At 45.6% G+C, this 22,407-nt stretch overlaps 1 protein-coding gene across 6 annotated transcripts in view; it reads left to right on the top strand.

Annotated features, from left to right (window-relative positions):
• Nucleotides 1-22,407, top strand: part of ANKS1A (ankyrin repeat and sterile alpha motif domain containing 1A) — a 599,988-nt gene that overhangs the window by 173,592 nt on the left and 403,989 nt on the right. For 4 of the 6 annotated variants that reach the window (XM_063954919.1, XM_063954917.1, XM_063954918.1 and 1 more), the window contains exon 4: nt 4,329-4,382. The exons of the other annotated variants lie outside the window; for them this stretch is intronic. In XM_063954919.1, the coding sequence (XP_063810989.1) occupies nt 4,329-4,382 (54 nt within the window). The remainder of the gene's footprint in view (nt 1-4,328; nt 4,383-22,407) is intronic. 6 annotated transcript variants of the gene reach the window in all.

Genomic DNA, 22,407 nt, shown 5'->3' with positions numbered 1-22,407 from the left:
TACGACGCGTCTGCTGTTCCTGGGTATGATTCTGGACACAGAACAGAAGAAGGCGTTTCTCCCGGAGGAGAAGGCCAAGGAGTTGTCATCTCTGGTCACAGACCTCCTGAAACCAAAACAGGTGTCGGTGCATCACTGCATGCGAGTCCTGGGAAAGATGGTAGCTTCTTACGAAGCAATTCCATTCGGCAGGTTCCATGCAAGGATCTTTCAGTGGGATCTGTTAGACAAGTGGTCCGGATCGCATCACGTGATAGCACTGTCAGCAGTGTTCATACCGGGAGTGGACAACTGGGAAGCAGACTTCCTCAGCAGGCACGACCTCCACCCGGGAGAGTGGGGACTTCATCCAGAAATCTTCCAACTGATTGTAAACCGTTGGGAAAGGCCACAGGTGGACATGATGGCGTCCCGCCTAAACAAAAAGCTAAAAAGATATTGCGCCAGGTCAAGGGACCCTCAGGCGATAGCTGTGGACGCTCTAGTGACACCGTGGGTGTACCAGTCGGTTTATGTGTTCCCTCCTCTTCCTCTCATACCAAAGGTGCTGAGGATAATAAGAAAGAGAGGAGTAAGAACTATACTCATCGTTCCGGATTGGCCAAGAAGGACTTGGTACCCGGAACTACAAGAAATGATCTCAGAGGACCCTTGGCCTCTGCCCCTCAGACTGGACCTGCTACAGCAGGGGCCCTGTCTGTTCCAAGACTTACCGCGGCTGCGTTTGACGGCATGGCGGTTGAACGCCGGATCCTGATGGAAAAGGGCATTCCGGTTGAAGTCATTCCTACGCTGATAAAAGCTAGGAAAGATGTGACAGCAAAGCATTATCACCGCATATGGCGAAAATATGTTGCTTGGTGTGAGGCTATGAAGGCCCCCACAGAAGAATTTCAGCTGGGTCGATTTCTGCACTTCCTACAGTCAGGAGTGACTATGGGCCTAAAATTGGGACCCATTAAAGTCCAGATTTCAGCCCTGTCTATTTTCTTTCAAAAAGAACTGGCTTCACTGCCTGAAGTTCAGACGTTTGTTAAGGGAGTGCTGCATATTCAGCCCCCTTTTGTGCCCCCAGTGGCACCGTGGGATCTCAACGTTGTGTTGGATTTCCTAAAATCACATTGGTTTGAGCCACTTCAGACCGTGGAACTAAAATATCTCACGTGGAAAGTGGTCATGCTTTTGGCCTTGGCTTCGGCTAGGCGGGTGTCAGAATTGGCGGCTTTGTCCTGTAAAAGCCCCTATCTGATCTTCCATATGGACAGAGCAGAATTGAGGACGCGTCCCCAATTCCTCCCTAAGGTGGTATCCGCGTTTCATTTGAACCAACCTATTGTGGTGCCTGCGGCTACTCGGGACTTGGAGGCTTCCAAGTTGCTGGACGTAGTCCGGGCCCTGAAAATCTATGTTTCCAGGACGGCTAGAGTCAGAAAGACAGACTGACTCGCTGTTTATCCTGCATGCACCCAACAAGTTGGGTGCTCCTGCTTCTAAGCAGACTATTGCTCGCTGGATCTGCTCCACGATTCAACTTGCACATTCTGCGGCTGGACTGCCGCATCCTAAATCAGTCAAAGCCCATTCCACGAGGAAGGTGGGCTCTTCTTGGGCGGCTGCCCGAGGGGTCTCTGCTTTACAACTTTGCCGAGCTGCTACCTGGTCGGGATCAAACACGTTTGCAAAATTCTACAAGTTTGATACCCTGGCTGAGGCGGACCTTGAGTTTGCTCATTCGGTGCTGCAGAGTCATCCACACTCTCCCGCCCGTTTGGGAGCTTTGGTATAATCCCCATGGTCCTTACGGAGTTCCCAGCATCCACTAGGACGTCAGAGAAAATAAGAATTTACTCACCGGTAATTCTATTTCTCGTAGTCCGTAGTGGATGCTGGGCGCCCATCCCAAGTGCGGATTGTCTGCAATACTTGTATATAGTTATTGCCTAACTAAAGGGTTATTGTTATGAGCCATCTGTTCGTGAGGCTCAGTTGTTGTTCATACTGTTAACTGGGTATAGTATCACGAGTTGTACGGTGTGATTGGTGTGGCTGGTATGAGTCTTACTCGGGATTCCAAATCCTTTCCTTATTGTGTCGGCTCTTCCGGGCACAGTTTCCCTAACGGAGGTCTGGAGGAGGGGCATAGAGGGAGGAGCCAGTGCACACCAGTAGTCCTAATTCTTTCTTAGAGTGCCCAGTCTCCTGCGGAGCCTGTCTAATCCCCATGGTCCTTACGGAGTTCCCAGCATCCACTACGGACTACGAGAAATAGAATTACCGGTGAGTAAATTCTTATTTTTTATTTTATTTTATTTTATTTTTTACTACTACTAGTTCTTTTGGTTTCAGGTGGTGTTTTCACTGCTTTTTGCACTTTATTGTATCAACTTAAATTGGAGTTTTCTCTGGATGATGTTTTGAATGTAGTGGGTTATCAAGGGCTTTCGCAACCTGTGACCTCTCATCTGTTGAACTGGAACTCTCAGCATGCTAAGCCAGCCTTATTTTGTTTTTTTCCACTGCAGATTACTTTCTGCTTACGTCTTTTACTGCTTTAATCACTGACTGTGCTGCTGCTGTTATTTACCCTTAAACCCATCAGAAGTTACAAAATAGTCTTTGCTGTCCTTATACAGGTGAAACTTAGAAAATTAGAATATTGTGCAAAAGTTCATTTATTTCAGTAATTCAACTTAAAAGGTGAAACGAATATATAGACTCATTACATTCAAAGTGAGATATTTCACGCCTTTATTTGTTATAATTTTGATGATTGTGTTTTGCATTACAGCTTAAGAGAAACCCAAATCCAAAATCTCTGAAAATTTGAATATTACATAAAATCAATAAAAAAAAGGTTTTTCAGTGTCAGTCCTCTAAAAAGTATAATCATGCATATGTACTCAGTACTTGGTTTGGGCCCCGTTTGCATGAATTACTGCCTCAATGCGGCGTGGCATGGATTCTATCAGCCTGTGGCACTGCTGAGGTGTTAGGGAAGACCAGGATGCTTCAATAGTGGCCTTCAGCTCTTCTGCATTGTTAGGTTTCATGTCTCTCATCTTTCTCTTGGCAATGCCCCATAGATTCTCTATGGGGTTCAGGTCAGGTGAGTTTGCTGGCCAATCCAGCACAGTAATCCCATGGTCATTGAACCAGGTTTTGGTACTTTTGGCAGTGTGGGCAGGTGCCAAGTCCTTCTGGAAAATGAAGTCAGCATCTCCATAAAGCTTGTCTGCTGAAGGAAGCATGAAGTGCTCTAACATTTCCTTGTAGACGGCTGCGTTGACTCTGGACTTAATAAAGAAAAGTGGACCAACACCAGCAGATGACATGGCTCCCCAAATCAACACAGACTGCGGAAACTTCACACTGGACTTCAAGCATCTTGGATTGTGTGCCTCTCTCCTTTCTTCCTCCACACTCTGGGACTTGGTTTCCAAATGAGATACAAAATTTGCTCTCATCAGAAAAGAGGACTTTGGACCACTAAGCAACATACCAGTTCTTTTTTTCTTGTCAGGAACAGGCCATTCAAAAGTGTGGGGGAGCTTCACAAGGAGTAAACCGAGGCTGAAGTTAGTGCATCAAGAGCCACCACACACAGACTGATCTTGGACATGGGCTTCAAATGTCTTATTCCTCTTGTCAAGCTGCTCCTGAACAACAAACGTCAGAGACGTCTTACCTGGGCTAAAGAAAAAAGAGAATCTATGGGGCATTACCAAGAGAAACATAAGAGACATGAGACCGAACAATGCAGATGAACTTAAGGCTGCTGTTGAAGCATGGTGGTCTTCCATAACACCTCAGCAGTGCCAAAGGCTGATAGAATCCATGCCACGCCGCTTTGAGGCAGTCATTCATGCAAAGGAGCCCAAACCAAGTAGATATGCATGATTATACTTATCAGAGGGACAACATTTCTGTATTTAAAATACTTTTTTTTTTTTTATTGATTTTTATGTAATAATCTAATTTTCTGGGATTTAGGGTCATCTTAAACTGTAAGCCACAATCATCAAAATTACAACAAATAAGGGCTTGAAATATCTCACTTTGCATGTAATGAGTCTATATAATATAGAGTATTAGTTTCACCTTTTAAGTTGAATTACTGAAATAAATGAACTTTTGCACGATATTCTAATTTTGAGTTTCACCTTTATACCTAGCGTAGGTCCCTGATGAGGATGATGTTTTTATTAAAAAACAAAAAACAACTTGTTTTATTTTATAATTAAAGCTAATGTAGCCCGCACCTCCATTTTATTACTTGTTTTATTTTCATCCTCTCCTTTTTTTTTTTTTTTTTGACTTCTTTTATGTAGAATTGCCCAGAAGTGAAAAAGTATGGCCCCTTCCATCCTTATGTGAATGCTAAGGTGTGTACATTCGTTTCCTGACAACCTTTTGTGTGTTATGCCAGCTCCTTTTTATTTTGTCACAGCCCATATAATGTTTTACTTACATAGGTGCTATATAAGTCTCTGTCTAACTATTTCTTTCACAGAAAGTATGTAGTTTTCAAACTTCAGATGTACAGTGCTCAGTATACTATGCCAGCTAGTCACGTAACAGTTGTTGACAATCCTATTACCACCTAGGTAATCAACAACATCATGCCTTGCTGGGAATTCAGGAAACTGAAAACTCCTACTGTATGTTCTTTATCTTTGTGGTGGAAATTCTTTGGCCAGGCAAAAGTCTCTACCATAGTTTCTGCAGCGTGGTACACTGAGGTTCCACAGGGATAGCATTGGGGTGTAGAGTTGGATCTTGATCCGAGGCACCAACAGGCTAAAAGCTTTGACAGTTCCCAGGATGCTTAGCGCGGCCTCCTCTATATCCCCGCCTCCAGGCACTGGAGCTCAGTTTGTAAGTTGGTGCCTGCAGTGCAGGCAGCTAACAGGGAGGGCTGCGCTAGGCAGCACTGAAAAGAGATTTTTTTAGAAGACAGAAGACTTCAAGGGCCGCAGCTTAGGCACTTACAAGTGCTATATGTCATTCTGAAATATCATGCTGCGGCTCCCTCACCTCCCCCGGCGGCGCTATATCCTGGTTGCCGGGTACTTACAGCGGAGGGCTCCGGTTTCCACTAGGGCACGCACACTTGCCGCTGCTCTCCAGGATCGCGTGGCCGCATCAAGGGAGGAGGTAAGAGGGACCCCCAGGCGGGACCCGCTGGAAATCGCGATCTGGCGCGGTCTTTAGGAGACGTTTTGCTAAGGCCCACAGTACCCGATGGTGAAGTCCAGCAACGGGATAAGGCTCTGACCTGTAGCCCCTCCCCCAGCCCCAGGTGCCATTTACTGCTAATCAGTGACGTGCGGTGGGGTGAGGCAGAGCCTTTCCTGTCATACTAACATTTGTGCCAGAGGTTTGACTGTATAAAGTATATGAAAAATACAAAATTTGTTTAGAATAATGCAAAGAAGATATTTCAATCATTTTTATAGCCAAAACTCTGGAGTAAAAAGTCAGGTTATCTTTTCCGCACATCTCTGATCAAAACTCACAAAATTTCCAGGCATTTATACTACTGTACCTGTGTATAATGCCCAGATGTACCCTTTGGCTCATATATTGTGTGTAAATCTGGCTCTGGTGCAAGCCAGTACCTCCTGAGCCATTTAGCTCACCGCACGTCCCTGCTGCTAATGTTCCCGCCCTAGAGCTGCATCTCTCTCTCCCTCACTTCCGGTCAGCGTTTGGGCGCCATTACACACATGCTGAGCTGACTTTTGGACTGCTGGGCAATGTCTCCTCTGTAAAGCTGCCTGCAACATCAGCGCTGTGCATTTACAGGACACTTAAGTATTCTACATGTCTTTTAGACAGTGTTATTTAAGATCAAGTGCATACATTCAGGGCTATTTAGTACAAGTACCCTGGGATATACATCCAGTGTTTACTGTGCATTGTGTATATATAATATTTATTTCTCTGACGTCCTAGTGGATGCTGGGAACTCCGTAAGGACCATGGGGAATAGACGGGCTCCGCAGGAGACTGGGCACTCTAAAAGAAAGATTAGGTACTATCTGGTGTGCACTGGCTCCTCCCACCATGACCCTCCTCCAGACCTCAGTTAGATTTCTGTGCCCGGCCGAGCTGGATGCACACTAGGGGCTCTCCTGAGCTCCTAGAAAGAAAGTTTATTTTAGGTTTTTTATTTTACAGTGAGACCTGCTGGCAACAGGCTCACTGCATCGAGGGACTAAGGGGAGAAGAAGCGAACCTACCTGCTTGCAGCTAGCTTGGGCTTCTTAGGCTACTGGACACCATTAGCTCCAGAGGGATCGACCGCATGGAACTGGCCTTGGTGTTCGTTCCCGGAGCCGCGCCGCCGTCCCCCTTACAGAGCCAGAAGCAAGAAGAGGTCTGGAAAATCGGCGGCAGAAGACATCAGTCTTCACCAAGGTAGCGCACAGCACTGCAGCTGTGCGCCATTGCTCCTCATACACACTTCACACTCCGGTCACTGAGGGTGCAGGGCGCTGGGGGGGGGGGGGGGGGGCGCCCTGAGCAGCAATAAAAACACCTTGGCTGGCAAATATATCACAATATATAGCCCCAGAGGCTATATATGTGATAAATACCCCTGCCAGAATCCATAAAAAAACGGGAGAAAAGTCAGCTAAAAAGGGGCGGAGCTATCTCCCTCAGCACACTGGCGCCATTTTCTCTTCACAGTGCAGCTGGAAGACAGCTCCCCAGGCTCTCCCCTGTAGTTTGCAGGCTCAAAGGGTTAAAAAGAGAGGGTGGGCACTAAATTTAGGCGCAATATTGTATATACAAGCAGCTATTGGGAAAATTCACTCAATATAGTGTTAATCCCTAAATTATATAGCGCTCTGGTGTGTGCTGGCATACTCTCTCTCTGTCTCCCCAAAGGGCTGTGTGGGGTCCTGTCCTCAGTCAGAGCATTCCCTGTGTGTGTGCGGTGTGTCTGTACGGCTGTGTCGACACGTTTGATGAGGAGGCTTATGTGGTGGCAGAGCAGATGCCGATAAATGTGATGTCGCCCCCTGTGAGGCCGACACCAGAGTGGATGGATAGGTGGAAGGTATAAACCGACAGTGTCAACTCCTTACATAAAAGGCTGGATGACGTAACAGCTGTGGGACAGCCGGCTTCTCAGCCCGCGCCTGCCCAGGCATCTCAAAGGCCATCAGGGGCTCAAAAACGCCCGCTCCCTCAGATGGCAGACACAGATGTCGACACGGAGTCTGACTCCAGTGTCGACGAGGTTGAGACATATACACAATCCACTAGGAACATCCGTTACATGATCCCGGCAATAAAAAATGTGTTACACATTTCTGACATTAACCCAAGTACCACTAAAAAAGGGTTTTATGTTTGGGGAGAAAAAGCAGGCAGTGTTTTGTTCCCCCATCAAATGAGTGAATGAAGTGTGAAAAAGCGTGGGTTCCCCCGATAAGAAACTGGTAATTTCTAAAAAGTTACTGATGGCGTACCCTTTCCCGCCAGAGGATAAGTTACGCTGGGAGATATCCCCTAGGGTGGATAAGGCGCTCACACGTTTGTCAAAAAAGGTGGCACTGCCGTCTTAGGATACGGCCACTTTGAAGGTACCTGCTGATAAAAAGCAGGAGGCTATCCTGAAGTCTGTATTTACACACTCAGGTACTAGACTGAGACCTGCAGATAGTGCTGCTGCAGCGTGGTCTGTGACCCTGTCAAACAGGGATACTATTTTGCGAACATAAGAGCATATTAAAGACGTCGTCTTATATATGAGGGATGCACAGAGGGATATTTTGCCGGCTGGCATCCAGAATTAATGCAATGTCCATTCTGTCAGGAGGGTATTAGAGACCCGACACTGGACAGGTGATGCTGACTTTAAAAGGCACATAGAGCCTTATAAGGGTGAGGAATTGTTTGGGGATGGTCTCTGGGACCTCGTATCCACAGCAACAGCTGGGAAGAAATTTTTTTACCTCAGGTTTCCTCACAGCCTAAGAAAGCACTGTATTATCAGGTACAGTCCTTTCGGCTTCAGAAAAGCAAGCGGGTCAAAGGCGCTTCCTTTCTGCACAGAGACGAGGGAAGAGGGAAAAAGCTGCACCAGTCAGCCAGTTCCCAGAATCAAAATTCTTCCCCCGCTTCCTCTGAGTCCACCGCATGACGCGGGGGCTCCACATGCGGAGCCAGGTACGGTGGGGGGCCGCCTCAAAAATTTCAGCGATCAGTGGGCTCACTCACAGGTGGATCCCTGGATCCTTCAAGTAGTATCTCAGGGGTACAAGCTGGAATTCGAGGCGTCTCCCCCCCGCCGTTTCCTCAAATCTGCCTTGCCGACAACTCCCTCAGGCAGGGAGGCTGTGCTAGAGGCAATTCACAAGCTGTATTCCCAGCAGGTGATAGTCAAGCTGCCCCTACTTCAACAAGGACGGGGTTACTATTCCACACTGTTTGTGGTACCGAAACCGGATGGTTCGATGAGACCCATTTTAAATTTGAAATCCTTGAACACATACATAAAAAAATTCAAGTTCAAGATGGAATCGCTCAGGGCGGTTATTGCAAGCCTGGAGGAGGGGGATTACATGGTATCCCTGGACATCAAGGATGCTTACCTACATGTCCCCATTTCATCCAGAAGTCTTCCAACTGTTGGTAAACCGTTGGGAAAGGCCACAGGTGGACATGATGGCGTCCCGCCTAAACAAAAAACTAGATATTGCGCCAGGTCACGGGACCCTCAGGCAATAGCTGTGGACGCTCTAGTGACACCGTGGGTATACCAGTCGGTTTATGTATTCCCTCCTCTGCCTCTCATACCAAAGGTACTGAGAATAATAAGAAAACGAGGAGTAAGAATGATACTCGTGGTTCCGGATGGGCCAAGAAGAGCTTGGTACCCAGAACTTCAAGAAATGATATCAGAGGACCCATGGCCTCTACCGCTCAGACAGGATCTGCTACAGCAGGGGCCCTGTCTGTTCCAAGACTTACCGCGGCTGCGTTTGACGACATGGCGGTTGAATTCCGGATCCTAAAGGAAAAGGGCATTCCGGAGGAAGTCATTCCTACGCTGATAAAAGCCAGGAAAGAAGTAACCGCAAACCATTATCACCGTATTTGGCGAAAATATGTTGCGTGGTGTGAGGCCAGGAAGGCCCCAACAGAGGAATTTCAGCTGGGTCGTTTTCTGCACTTCCTACAGTCAGGAGTGACTATGGGCCTAAACTTGGGTTCCATTAAGGTCCAGATTTCGGCTCTGTCGATTTTCTTCCAGAAAGAACTGGCTTCACTGCCTGGAGTTCAGACATTTGTAAAGGGTGTGCTACATATTCAGCCCCCTTTTGTGCCTCCTGTGGCACCTTGGGATCTCAACGTGGTGTTGAGTTTCCTAAAATCACATATGGTTTGAGCCACTTAAAACTGTGGATTTGAAATATCTCACGTGGAAAGTGGTCATGTTATTGACCTTGGCTTCGGCCAGGCGTGTGTCAGAATTGGCGGCTTTGTCATGTAAAAGCCCTCATCTGATTTTCCATATGGATAGGGCAGAATTGAGGACTCGTCCCCAGTTTCTCCCTAAGGTGGTATCAGCTTTTCACTTGAACCAACCTATTGTAGTGCCTGCGGCTACTAGGGACTTGGAAGATTCCAAGTTACTTGACGTAATCGGGGCCTTAAAAATTGATATTTCCAGGACGGCTGGAGTCAGGAAAACTGACTCGCTTTTTATCCTGTAGGCACCCAACAAAATGGGTGCTCCTGCTTCTAAGAAGACTATTGCTCGCTGAATTTGTAGCACAATTCAGTTGGAGCATTCTGCGGCTGGATTGCCGCATCCTAAATCAGTAAAAGCCCATTCCACGAGGAAAGTGGGCTCATCTTGGGCGGCTGCCCGAGGGGTCTCGGCTTTACAACTTTGCCGAGCTGCAACTTGGTCAGGGGCAAACACGTTTGCTAAATTTTACAAATTTGATACCCTGGTTGAGGAGGACCTTGAGTTCTCTCATTCGGTGCTGCAGAGTCCTCCGCACTCTCCCGCCCGTTTGGGAGCTTTGGTATAATCCCCATGGTCCTTACGGAGTTCCCAGCATCCACTAGGACGTCAGAGAAAATAAGATTTTACTCACCGGTAAATCTATTTCTCGTAGTCCGTAGTGGATGCTGGGCGCCCATCCCAAGTGCGGATTGTCTTCAATACTTGTATGTAGTTATTGCCTAACTAAGGGTTATTGTTGAGCCATCTGTTGAGAGGCTCAGTTATATTTCATACTGTTAACTGGGTATAGTATCACGAGTTATACGGTGTGATTGGTGTGGCTGGTATGAGTCTTACCCGGGATTCAAAATCCTTCCTTATTGTGTCAGCTCTTCCGGGCACAGTATCCTAACTGAGGTCTGGAGGAGGGTCATGGTGGGAGGAGCCAGTGCACACCAGATAGTACCTAATCTTTCTTTTAGAGTGCCCAGTCTCCTGCGGAGCCCGTCCATTCCCCATGGTCCTTACGGAGTTCCCAGCATCCACTACGGACTACGAGAAATAGATTTACTGGTGAGTAAAATCTTATATATATATATATATATATATATCTATATATCTATATATCTATATTCTTTACTTTGTAGTGCAGTTACTTAGTATTGCTAGACCAGTGCAGTTTTATTGTTGTTTGTAATAATTTCTGCATTGTACATGTGGCTGTGTGATTTCCATTCCGTTTATCTCACATATACTGCTATCCCTATATTCTGTACCCTAAGGGGGAATAAATGCATCAGGGTTCTCATATAATATAGTGTTTCACAAGATATACTCTTTTTGTATTTTTCTCTGTGTATTACAGTCACCATATACCTCTTAAATCCTCCGTGTGTGCTCTGCTTGCAGTCACACTATACAGGGGGATTTCTGACAGGTACTTTGCTTATATTGTACTATTTTGCCCTACGGTTACGCTTTCATATAATGTCCGCTAAACAGTGTCATAATTCTATGGCTGGTCCTTCAACATTCAGTGCTACTGCCATGGATGTCTCTGAGGAGAATACTGCAGCTGAGGGTTTGGGTACTGGGGGTTTTATACCCCTCAGTCAGTCTACAGCAACGTGGGCAAATCATGACCCGCCGTGGGCTACATTTTCTAATTTACTGACTATGCTAGTAACTATGGGAACTCCTGTGCCATTACAGCCACATATTGTCCCTGCAGTTAATCCGCCATGGGCAGATACTCTGTCCTCTGTTACAGCAATTAAATCAGTCTTTGGCTGAGCAAAATCCTAACCCTCGCCCACCTAAGACCAAGGGGTCATCTAAGCGGGCCATTACTTCCTCACAATCCACGCATGTTTCAGATACTTCATCTGATGAAGATGGTGCATATACTGACCCCTCAGACACTGATGCAGATTCTTCTGATGGGGAATCTATGACACAAGTGGATGTTCCTGACCTCTTGGAGGCTTTCAGGCTGATTCTTCAAATTGATGATGACGAAGAACCTCTAGCTACCTCTAAGAAACTAGATAAGTTCAAGCGTCAGAAGGTTACTAAATTAGTTTTGCCCCACTCGGACCACTTAGTTGACATATGTTAGGAATCCTGGGAGTATCCAGGAAAGAAATTCTCACTGTCTAAAAAGATGCTAGCTCGTTATCCCCTCTCTGCAGAGTTAAGTAAAAATTGGGAAACACCGCTGCCGGTGGACTCGCAAGTCGCGCGTCTGGTGGTGTCCTCTGCTCTGCCTGTCACTACTGTCACCTCACTGAAGGAACTGACTGATAAGCGTGTGGAGGGTAGCTTGAAGTCTATTTACACTCTTCCTGGAGCTATACACAGGCCTACTATTGCAGCCTCTTTGGCTGCTAAAGCTATTGAGGCCTGGGTTCAGGAAGTTGAAGCAGATCTACCGTCTTTAATTTTCATGATAATGCTAGGCAGTGTCTTTTATACATTATTACAGCCTCTCATATTCAGGAGGCGGCATCTGATGCAAGTATCCTGGCGGCCAAAGCGTCTACTACGTCTATTCTGGCTCTCTGGATTCTCTGGTTGCGGTCCTGGTCTGTAGATCTGGATTCTAAAAAGACCTTGGAGGTGATCCCTTTTAAGGGAAACATACTTTTTGGGGAAGACCTCAATAAGATTGTTGCTGACTTAGCATTAGCTAAGACTGCATGTCTACCTAGTGCTACACTTTCGGCCCAGAAGGCTAAGAGTACTTCCTTTCGTTCCTTTCGGCCTCCAGGTAAAGCAGAGGGTCAGGCATGCCCGAAACAGGCTCGCTCTTCCAAATCCACTAAGCCCAAACCTAAACGTGCCTGGGCTGCCCGTCAGCCTGCTTCCAAAACAGATAAGCCTGCCGTATGACGGGCTGGGCCTCCCTCTGGGGGATCCCAGGGTGGGAGGCCGACCTCTATGGTTTTCACAGACCACTTCGGACGCCTGGGTAAGGGAAGTCGTCGCTCACGGATATGCCATCTTTCAAGAAACAAGCCCCTCGACAGTTTTGCTTGACAAACGTACCTACAGATCCGGTGAAAGCAAAAACTCAAAACACTCCATCCTTTGGTGCAATCCCTCCTAGACACAGGAGTGATAGTGCCGGTGCCTCTGACTCAGAGAGGCAGGGGGTACTTTTCAACGCTGTTCCTATTTCCAAAGCCGAATGGTTCCTCCCGGCCCATTCTCAACCTCAAGTCTTTGAATAAGTTTGTGAAAGTTTCCCAATTCCGTATTTGAACTCTTGGCTCTATTCTTCTGGCTTTGGAGCCCAAGGACTATATGGTATCCCTGGACATACAGGATGCTTACCTCCATATACCTATTGCAGTGTCGCATCAGCAATACCTGCGGTTTGCTATTGGCAACCTGCATTTCTCCGGCAGGGTACACAGGTTATCCACAGGATAACAATGGGATATGATGGAGCGACAGCGGATTGGCACCAAATGATCACAAGCTTTCAGTCCTCCCAGGATGCAACGGGCTCATCCATATATCCCGCCACCTGGCTCAGGCAAATCAGTTTTTTGTTTGGTGCGGCAGGTGCCGGACCATGGTCAGAGGGTTGCGGTTTCACGAGCAGCCCAAACTTTATTATTTTATTTTTATAGTCTTGCGTGTTTTTTTGGAGTGATCTTTCCAAACAGTGGGGCAGATGTATTAACCTGGAAAAGGCATAAGGAAGTGATAAACCAGTGATATGTGCAAGGTGATAAAGGCACCAGCCAATCAGATCCTAACTGTTAATTTACATATTGGAGCTGATTGGCTGGTGCCTATATCACCTTGCACATATCACTGGTTTATCACTTCCTTATGCCTTTTCCAGGTTAATACATCTGCCCCAGTGTCTTATACGCATATTGGAAATAGTCGCTCCAACAACTCTCCGCCGGGTCGCGACAACGCTTACCCATGAGTACAGTGCTGTTTCGGCGGGCGTCTGTGTCGGATATTCTAGCAGGTCCATCAGATGTTACCAGGCTGTGGCCAGAGCACGGAGGGAAGGTAAGGCATCGATTCCGCTTAGTAGATGGAATACGGACACAGCCGCACTGTTTTGGAAGGAGACTACCAAACAGTAGCTGATGCGCCGCCACTACGGGTGCTCCAGCGCTAGGCCTTAGGGATCGGAGGCACCAGGAATAGCGTGAGGCCGCGATCCCTAGGGTTGATGTCAGCGGTGGGGAGTCGGACGCTCTCCTGGTCACCCCTCCCCCCCGATTCATGACCAGTTTCCGTCGAGTCTCCCGCCATGGACTGTTCCTCGCTTCCGTCTCAGACGCTACCAGAGGGGTCTCGGTCGCAGCATAGGTCGCTGCGTCTGTGTTCACTAAGCGCTTCCACGGGAGATCCGGTCGCATCATAGGCGGCTGGCTGTGTGATCACTGCGTCTGTGTTCACTGAACGTTACCATAAGACCGGTGTGTCTGTGTTCACTGAGTGTCTGTGTCCGCTATAGGTTCCTGGAGCGGCAGTGTACACTAGTAGCGTCTGGATCCACTCAGCGTTCGCTAACGTATTGATCGATCACCACTCTGAGTACGGGCTATACAGCACTAAATTTCTATCTACTTTGTCAAGTACGAATAGTTAAGTTAAGTGCCTATTGCATATGAGTCTGTGTACATTTACTGTGGTTTCTTCACATTGCGTCTGAATACGTTAGATCTGTTTATACAGGATTCAGTTAATGTTCGCCTACATACTTTAAAAAAAGTGTTTGTAGTTGATGATATGCTCATATGACTAATATATAACGTGACTGACTGCTAGTGTGATTGCTGACTTGAGTATGTGTTTGGCAGTTGGTTTATTCTGATCCTCAATGCTGGTGCATGGGTAGGGTCAGATTGATATCATTTTAGAAGGTTAAAGTGATTACAGTCACAAATTGTGTAGTGCACTTTGAAAGTGCTGATTATTTATCATGTCTAAGAGCGGCAAATGTGACAGGTACACTCACAGCAACACTCATATCATGTTTGTCTTGCAAAACTGTATTATCCTCTCAGGATCTGGTTCAGGATAGTTTATATGCAAATTGTTTTGCTTTTCAGCAGAACACAAGGCAGATCCCTGTACAACATCAGGTACAGATGGATCCACCTTGGGCTATGTTTGCACAGACTTTGTCCAGTATAGCTGAACGGGTAATTCCTACAGCTTCGGTACCAGGTATAGGGTACCCATACATGCAGCTCCCTACCTACGGTATATCATTTCCCCCAGCCAGCTTCTCAAGTGAAACAAGCTGACAAACCGATGGTAAGTAAATCTTCACCTTCACAGGCTACACATGATGATTCATCGGATGATGAAAGCTCTATTTACTCTGCTTCAGTATACGAAGAGGAGGAAGAAGCTCTCAGCTTAGTGGATGTAGCTGAATTAATTAGAGCAATGAAGATCATTCTGTCCTTAGAAGATTCAGCAGAGCCTGTGTTAAAAACCAAGGCACCTGTGTTTAAACCTCCCAAGACAGTTAAGACTGAGTTTACAGGGTCAGACCAACTGACGGAAATTATGGAAGAGGCTTGGGCAACACCCAACAAAAAATATAGAATTCCCCAAAAATGGGATTCTAATTATCCTTTTCCAGCCGGGGACTGTTTAACAAGGGAGGTAGCTCCTAAGGTAGGTACACACGTGATTCGATTAGTTTAAAAATCTATATTGCCTTTGTCATCAACATCTTTAAATGATATCACAGATAGGAGAGTGGATGGTTTTCTCAAAACCATATTTTCCCTGTCTGGAGCAGTCATAAGGCCAGCCATGGCTTCTGCTTGGATAGCAAAGGCAGTGGCTGCCTGGGCATCTTATATAGCCCATATTAAACAAGCAGCAGTATTCTTGGAAGAAGCTGCACTAGATATGGGTACTATTGCTTCTAGGGCATCAGCCTCAATGATAGCTGCTCGCAGAGCAGTTTGGTTACGTACTTGGAAAGCTGATTCAAAATCCAAGAAAGTTTTGGAATCTGCGTTTTTCGGGAAATATTCTGTTTGGTAAAGAATTGACAGATAATCTGGAGTCAGAAGCAGACTCCAAGAAGGTCAAGTTTCCTTCCACATATAACCCCAGACCTAGGGGTCCGAGCTTCTGGCCCTTTCGGTCTCAAGGAAAACCAAAGGGAAAAAGTGATCGCAAACAGCCCCAATACAATAAGTTTGGGAAATCAAAAAAGCAGTGGGCTACCAGAGGGCCAGTTACCAAACCAGATGATAAGCCATCAGCCCGATGGTGTGGGCTTCCACCTGAGGGATCCTAGGGACAGATGCCTGGGTGCAGGAAGCAGTATCTCTAGGTTATGTTTTTCCCTTCAAGAAGCATCCTCCTCGAAGGTTCTTCTGCACCAGTCTCGGATAGAGACAAAGGCCAGGGCTTTGCAAGAAGCAGTTCAGAAATTGCTTCAGTCAGGAGTAATCATTCCAGTACCCCCGACACAACGGGGTCATGGTTTTTACTCCAACCTATTTTTGGTCCAGAAGCCAAATGGGTCTTTTCGGCCCATTCTCAATCTCAAAATGCTAAACAAATATATTTGGGTTCCGAAGTTCCACATGATGACCTTACGCTCCATAGTTTTGGCCATGGAGCCAGGGGATTATATGGTATCCCTGGATATTCAGGATGCTTACCTACATATTCCTATAGCACGGTCTCATCAGTGTTATCTCAGGTTCGCTATTCTCCAGCAGCATTTTCAGTTCCAGGCCCTACTCTTTGGGTTAGCCACGGCCCCAAGAGTATGCTCCAAGATTATCGTGGTCATGGCAGCTTATCTCCACAAGCAGGGGATAAGAATTTTTCCATACCTCGACGACCTTTTAATCCTGGCACAATCACAGGAATTGCTCCTGTGCCATCTCCAACAGACAATAACATGTCAGCAGAAGCATGGGTGGCTCATTAATTGGGCAAAGTCGTTTCTGGTTCCGTCACAATGTATGACTCACTTGGGGTTGTACTGGATTCAAGTCTGCTGAAGGTATTTTTACCTCGGAACAAGATATCCAAGGTACAGTGAAAAGTTCAGGAGTTGTTACACAGTCAAATAGTATCAATTCACGCAGCAATGCGAGTAATGGCTTTGATGGTGTCAACATTCGACATGGTGGAGTATGCACAATTCCTCTCGAGGCCTCTGCAGCGTCTGATTCTGGCCAGATGGAATGGAGTACATCAGACAATAAAAAAACAGACGATGGTACTTCCAGTAAAGGTAAGAAAGTCATTAGCCTGGTGGCTACAGACAGCCCATCTAGACAAGGGAAGACCCTTTTGGATATCAGATTGGGAGATCCTGACAACAGATGCCAGTCTTCAGCGCTGGGGAGCAGTGTCCGGAAAATTATGGTTCCAGGGACAATGGACCACAGAAGAAAGTTGCCTGCCAATAAACTTGTTGGAACTTCGGGCATATACATGGCACTGATTCAGGCGAAGGACACTCTTCAAGGAAAACCAGTCCAGATCCGCTCGGACAATGCAATGGCAGTAGCGTACCTCAACCATCAGGGAGGAACCCGCAACCAAACAGCAATAAAGTGGGCAGAACTCCCATCTCCCAGCCTTGTCCGCTGTATTCGTTCTGGGAGTCCTCAACTGGAAAGCGGATTTTCTCAGTCGACATGCCATTCAGGCAAGCGAATGAGCTCTACACCCGGAGGTTTTTCAGACTCTAATAGACAAGTGGGGATTGCCAGAGCTAGATCTCATGGCGTCCCGTCTGAACAACAAAGTGTCCGCATACGGGTCAAGAACAAAGGATCCCAAAGCGATCTTTGTGGACGCCTTGTCAGTGAAATGGGACTTTCATCTGGCATATCGGTTTCCCAGGGTGGTGAGGAAAATAAAGCAAGCAAAGGGTGCCGTGATTCTAATAGCTCCGGCTTGGCCCAGAAGGCATTGGTACACATCTGCAGAGAATGTCGATGGATGCTCCAATTCTGCTCCCTCAACGTCCAGATGTACTAAGGCAGGGTCCGTGTTATCACAGACATCTGGATCGACTGTCTTTGACGGCGTGGCTCTTGAAACCTCTATTCTAAAGTCAAGAGGATTCTCACATCGGGTAATTCAAACAATGCTCAGAGCAAGGAAACCCTCCTCAGCTCGTATTTATCACAGAATATGGCAGGCCTATATTCATTGGTGCAGTGAGAGAAGTATGGACCCGAAATCCTTCAGAGTTTCCAGGGTCTTAGCTTTCCTTCAGGCAGGTATGGATAAAGGTTTGAAGGTGGCTTCCTTGAGAGTTCCAAGTATCAGCATTGACTGTATGGTTCCAAAAGAAAATTGCCAATTTACAGGATGTGTGTTATTTTTTCCAGGGAATGCTGTACATTCAACCTCCTTTTGTGCCTCCTACAGCATTTTGGGACTTAAGTCTAGCCCTTAAAGCTTTGCAAGTTGCTCCGTTTGAACCACTTAATAAAGTGGATCTTAAATGGTTGACAGCTAAAGTTCTCTTTCTACTGACTATGGCATCAGCTAGAAGAGTGTCCGATTTAGGAGGTCTGTCATGTCGTCATTCTTCTTTTCTGATTTTTTTATCTAGATAAAGCAGTTCTTAGAACTAGGTCTGGGTATCTTCCTAAGGTGGTATCTAAATTCCACCTTAATGAAGAAATTGTAGTCCCTGCTTTTCAGGTATCGGGACTTTCTGCGTGAGATGCATCGCTGGACGTGGTCCGGGCGTTAAGGATCTACGTGGATTGTACCAGTGCCATCAGAAATACAGATTCTCTCTTCATTCTCTACGGATTTCATAAGAGAGGATGGCCTGTTACTAAACAGACGCTGGCAAGATGGCTTTGAATGACGATTTAAGAAGCATACGCTCAAGCTGACCTCCCTGTTCCGGCTAATGTTTCTGCTCACTCTACTCGTAAGGTAGGTCCTTCATGGGCAGCACAACTTGGTGCTTCAGCAGAACAGATATGTAAGGCAGCCACATGGTCTTCCATTAACACATTCATTAGACATTATGCCTTGGATACTTTTGCCTCTCATGACGCTGAATTCGGGCGCAATGTACTCCTGTCCAATCAGGAGCGTCCCCACCACTAAATTGCTTTGGGAAATCCCATTGTAATCCTGTGGATAACCTGTGGACCCTGCCGGAGAAATATACGTTATGGTAAGAACTTACCGTTGATAACGGTATTTCTCCTAAGTCCACAGGTTCCACAGGGATCCCACCCTGATGCACCTGATTTGAGGATCCTTCTACTCCCTAACCTCTTCCTTCTTGTATGGAAGGGTGTGCATGTGTGTTCTTCTTGCCTAATTATCCTGTGGAACCTGTGGACTTAGGAGAAATACCATTATCAACGGTAAGTTCTTACCATAACGTATATTTTGTGGTTCAAATGGAAAAGCCAAAGTTTTGGGTTAGAGGGTATTGCCTCACCAAGAATTTCAGCCGAGATCCTAAGCACTTCGGCTCTGTTAGATCGGAGTGCGGGACATTACCACCAAATATTGGAGACACCCATGTGCATTTTACTTAGGACATCCGGACAGTGGCATCATGCGTAAGCAGCTTGTTCTCCACAACATCTGTACTCTGAGCACAAACATGAGCCAATTTACAGATTTTGGCCCAGTTGATTGTCCCATGCATATGGGTAAAGCTCAATAAGAAAGTGTCAAAGCTCTCAAGGTTGAGCTCATACAGTTGGGATACAGTATGTTCAGGTGTATGGGATGAGACACAAAGATGCTCGAAAGGGGTAGACTCCTTGTGGTATGGTTCATCAAAACGACCAGTGGATAGAAAGTGATGAACCTGGAAATAGTGCCATTCCTCTTTGGGGCCAAATTACTAAGTAGTGTGTAATGTGGCAAAGGAGCGAATGCTCCCAGTTCCCACCAGGTACCTGAGCTGAAAAATACCTGCAGAAAACCAAAGATGGAATGCCTTTTGTGTCTAAGCTCAGTCGAAAAGAGTGGTTAAATAAAAATGAAGTAAGAGGGGAAGTCTGTGAGGAAATTAAATTTTGTGATCATAAGGATTTCCATATCTGGAGGGTGGGAGAGACAGTGGGGTGGTGTATCAATGGCAAGGTGGGCAGCCAGGTAAGGATGGTTATTGGAAGGTGACACATCTGTTCCTCAGTCTAGATCCATTGATTATCCAAGGAACACCTGGTTCGTTCAAGTACCCTGTTGAGGAAGGTGGCTTAGTAGTAGCCAAGACTGTTATGAAGCTGAATGCTGCCATATTGCTTACCGTCAGTAAAGGGTCTGGCATTTCAGACTGGGCGACATCCTCCCCACAAAAGTCTTGTATCAAATTTTGGAGAACTAAAAATCACTTGGGTGGAATATACACAGGGAGAGCATAAAGAAGAAACAACATTATAGGAAGAGTGTTTGTTTATTTTAAGGACCCCGAGCCACCCAAAACAAGGGAATTCTGCAACTTTGACTTTAACTTAGACAAACATCTTCCATACAGAGCACATAGATTAATTGGGTAGTGGTTCAGTCTTGTCTGGTGCCATTTCGGATGGCAAAAGAGGCAGAGAGGGAGCCATTATCTTTAACCTGTGCAGTGAGAGAACTATAGAGGGAAAGAATGTGGTGGTAACAATTAGCGCATATTCCCATGTGTTCCAGCACATCCGCCATAAAGTCCCAATCCACTCTATCAAAGGCCTTCTCAGCATTAATGGATAATAGAAATGTTTAATTCCCTTCCTTTAGCTTGCGACCAGGTTACTGAACGGGATGTAGTCAGGATCTCGTCGGTCAGAATACCGACTCCGGTATCCCGACGGCCAGAATGCCGGCAGCGCTGCCACAGCTATTCCCAATCCTGGGTGTCCATGACATCAGTGGAGTGGGAAATAAAACCTATTTCGTTGCGCTGGCCTCCCCTGCCGGTATTCTGGCGATTGGGATCCCAGCGTCTGTATTCTGACTGCTGGGATCCCGTACCTGGTACAAACTAGATGATATGTCACCCGATCCTGTGGATTGGAGCGACATATTGGGTATGTTATGTAGTGTGTAACCATAATATACAGACTTCCATGGGTTGCTACCGACATGATAATCAACAGGGAGAAAGGGGACGGGGAGTACCCCCTGCACAAGTTAAAAGTCAATATGTTCTTTTTAAGTGTATGGTGGAAAATGGGAAATTAACAGCTACATTGATTGCACTACAACAGGGGTAGTATACGCTTTAATATGCCCCTGTCAAAAGATGTATATTGGCAAAACTATCAGGCCACTGAAAGTAAGATTACTGGAGCATATATGCAGCATTAGGAATGCAAGACAGGACAAAATGAGATTTAAGACACTAACTCCAGTGGCTAATCACTTCTTACAACATCATGGTGGGATCCCGAAGGGCCTTCAAGCCTTTGGCATGAGACACTTTGAATTAAACATCCGAGGGGGAGATCTGGATAGAGACCTTCTTAGATTCGAAAGCAAGATGATATTCTTGATGGGCTGTCAGCACCCACGAGGATTGAATGAAAACAATAGTTACTTACCTTTCCTATGAGGGGGGAATCCATAGAGGAGGAGTGATTATATATATATCTTTTTGACATCAATATTTTGATATACTACATACTGATCCTGTCTGTATGAGAATCCAGAGAGGAGGAGTGATTACATCTTTCGAGATCATCTTGTTGATGTATGATACAGGGAGCTTCACCTTATGATGAAGCTCTCCACTTACCTGGAACGATCCTATAGGTGCATGGGAACAGCACCTATTCTCATGTGAGGGGAAAAGAATTATAAGTATATAAGAATGTTATATACCTTCATGTGAGGGGAGAATCTATATGGATTTTGGGAAAAGAGCTAAGGGGACTATTACGTATACCAGTATGGCCTGAGAGACGCAGAGTGATCTTACAAAGAAAGGGAATATACTTATATAAATAACGTGCCTAAAGTTGTATTTAGTGAAGCCCATTATGTCCACTATTCACATCACTTAGTAGGGATAGGGCTCACATATACTTAGGTACCCAGATGTAGTTTTACTTATATCAGGGTATATGTAGGAATTTCAGTTAATATAATAGAGATGTCACTAATTTTGGCTTTTTTTAATAGGTTATTTGGGGGATTTGTGCAATAAACGGAAGATATAGAAGATAGATATTCATTCCATCTGAATTTATTTTAAATAATCTCACAAATAAATATATAACTTAATATATACTTTCTGGACAATCCCGCATTTTATTCACTGGATACTACACACACTTTGCATACTATATGTTTTTTTCACATGGGTTTTTTAGTGTTGTGTTTTTCTCACATTAGTATCACTTATTAATTCACGTGTGCACGCGTTATGTTTTTTACTTTTAAATATATTAATTTACAGACAAATTGAACACTACACATTACCTGTTTTCCTATACATTATCACTATATGTTTATTGCCAACACAAACATGTCATATCACATTTATATCACATATTATACACAATATTCACATTTACTGTTATGTTTCACTTATATTATTTAATTATAATTGTGGGACACAAATGGATTATTATGGACATTAAATGCAACAAAAAGCCTCATCATCTCATTATTCCCTTAAAACTTATTTGTTGTTTTATCACAATGGCGTGCAGTTATGATGTTCATAGTATATATTTTGTATGGGTATATCAGCCAATTGTGGATCACTCTGCGCCCTCACGATTATAAAGCTCTCTATAGGATATACATTTATACTAGTACCCGGGCTCTACGGCAAATTAAGTCTTGTGAATTAGACAACATTAGGGAAGTCATAGGAACCCTGGCTAGTGTGGAGTGTTATACGATCACATGAGATTTACTCTGAATATGATTGGTCAGCTATTCCCTTATAGCCACTCCTGGAAGGTCAATCGTGTTTGCCCTGA

Source organism: Pseudophryne corroboree, chromosome 2 (genome assembly GCF_028390025.1).
Source record: "Pseudophryne corroboree isolate aPseCor3 chromosome 2, aPseCor3.hap2, whole genome shotgun sequence".
Classification (NCBI taxonomy): domain Eukaryota; kingdom Metazoa; phylum Chordata; class Amphibia; order Anura; family Myobatrachidae; genus Pseudophryne; species Pseudophryne corroboree.
The sequence above is the reverse complement of the archived record's forward strand: the minus strand, read 5'-3'. Positions and strand labels throughout refer to the sequence as shown.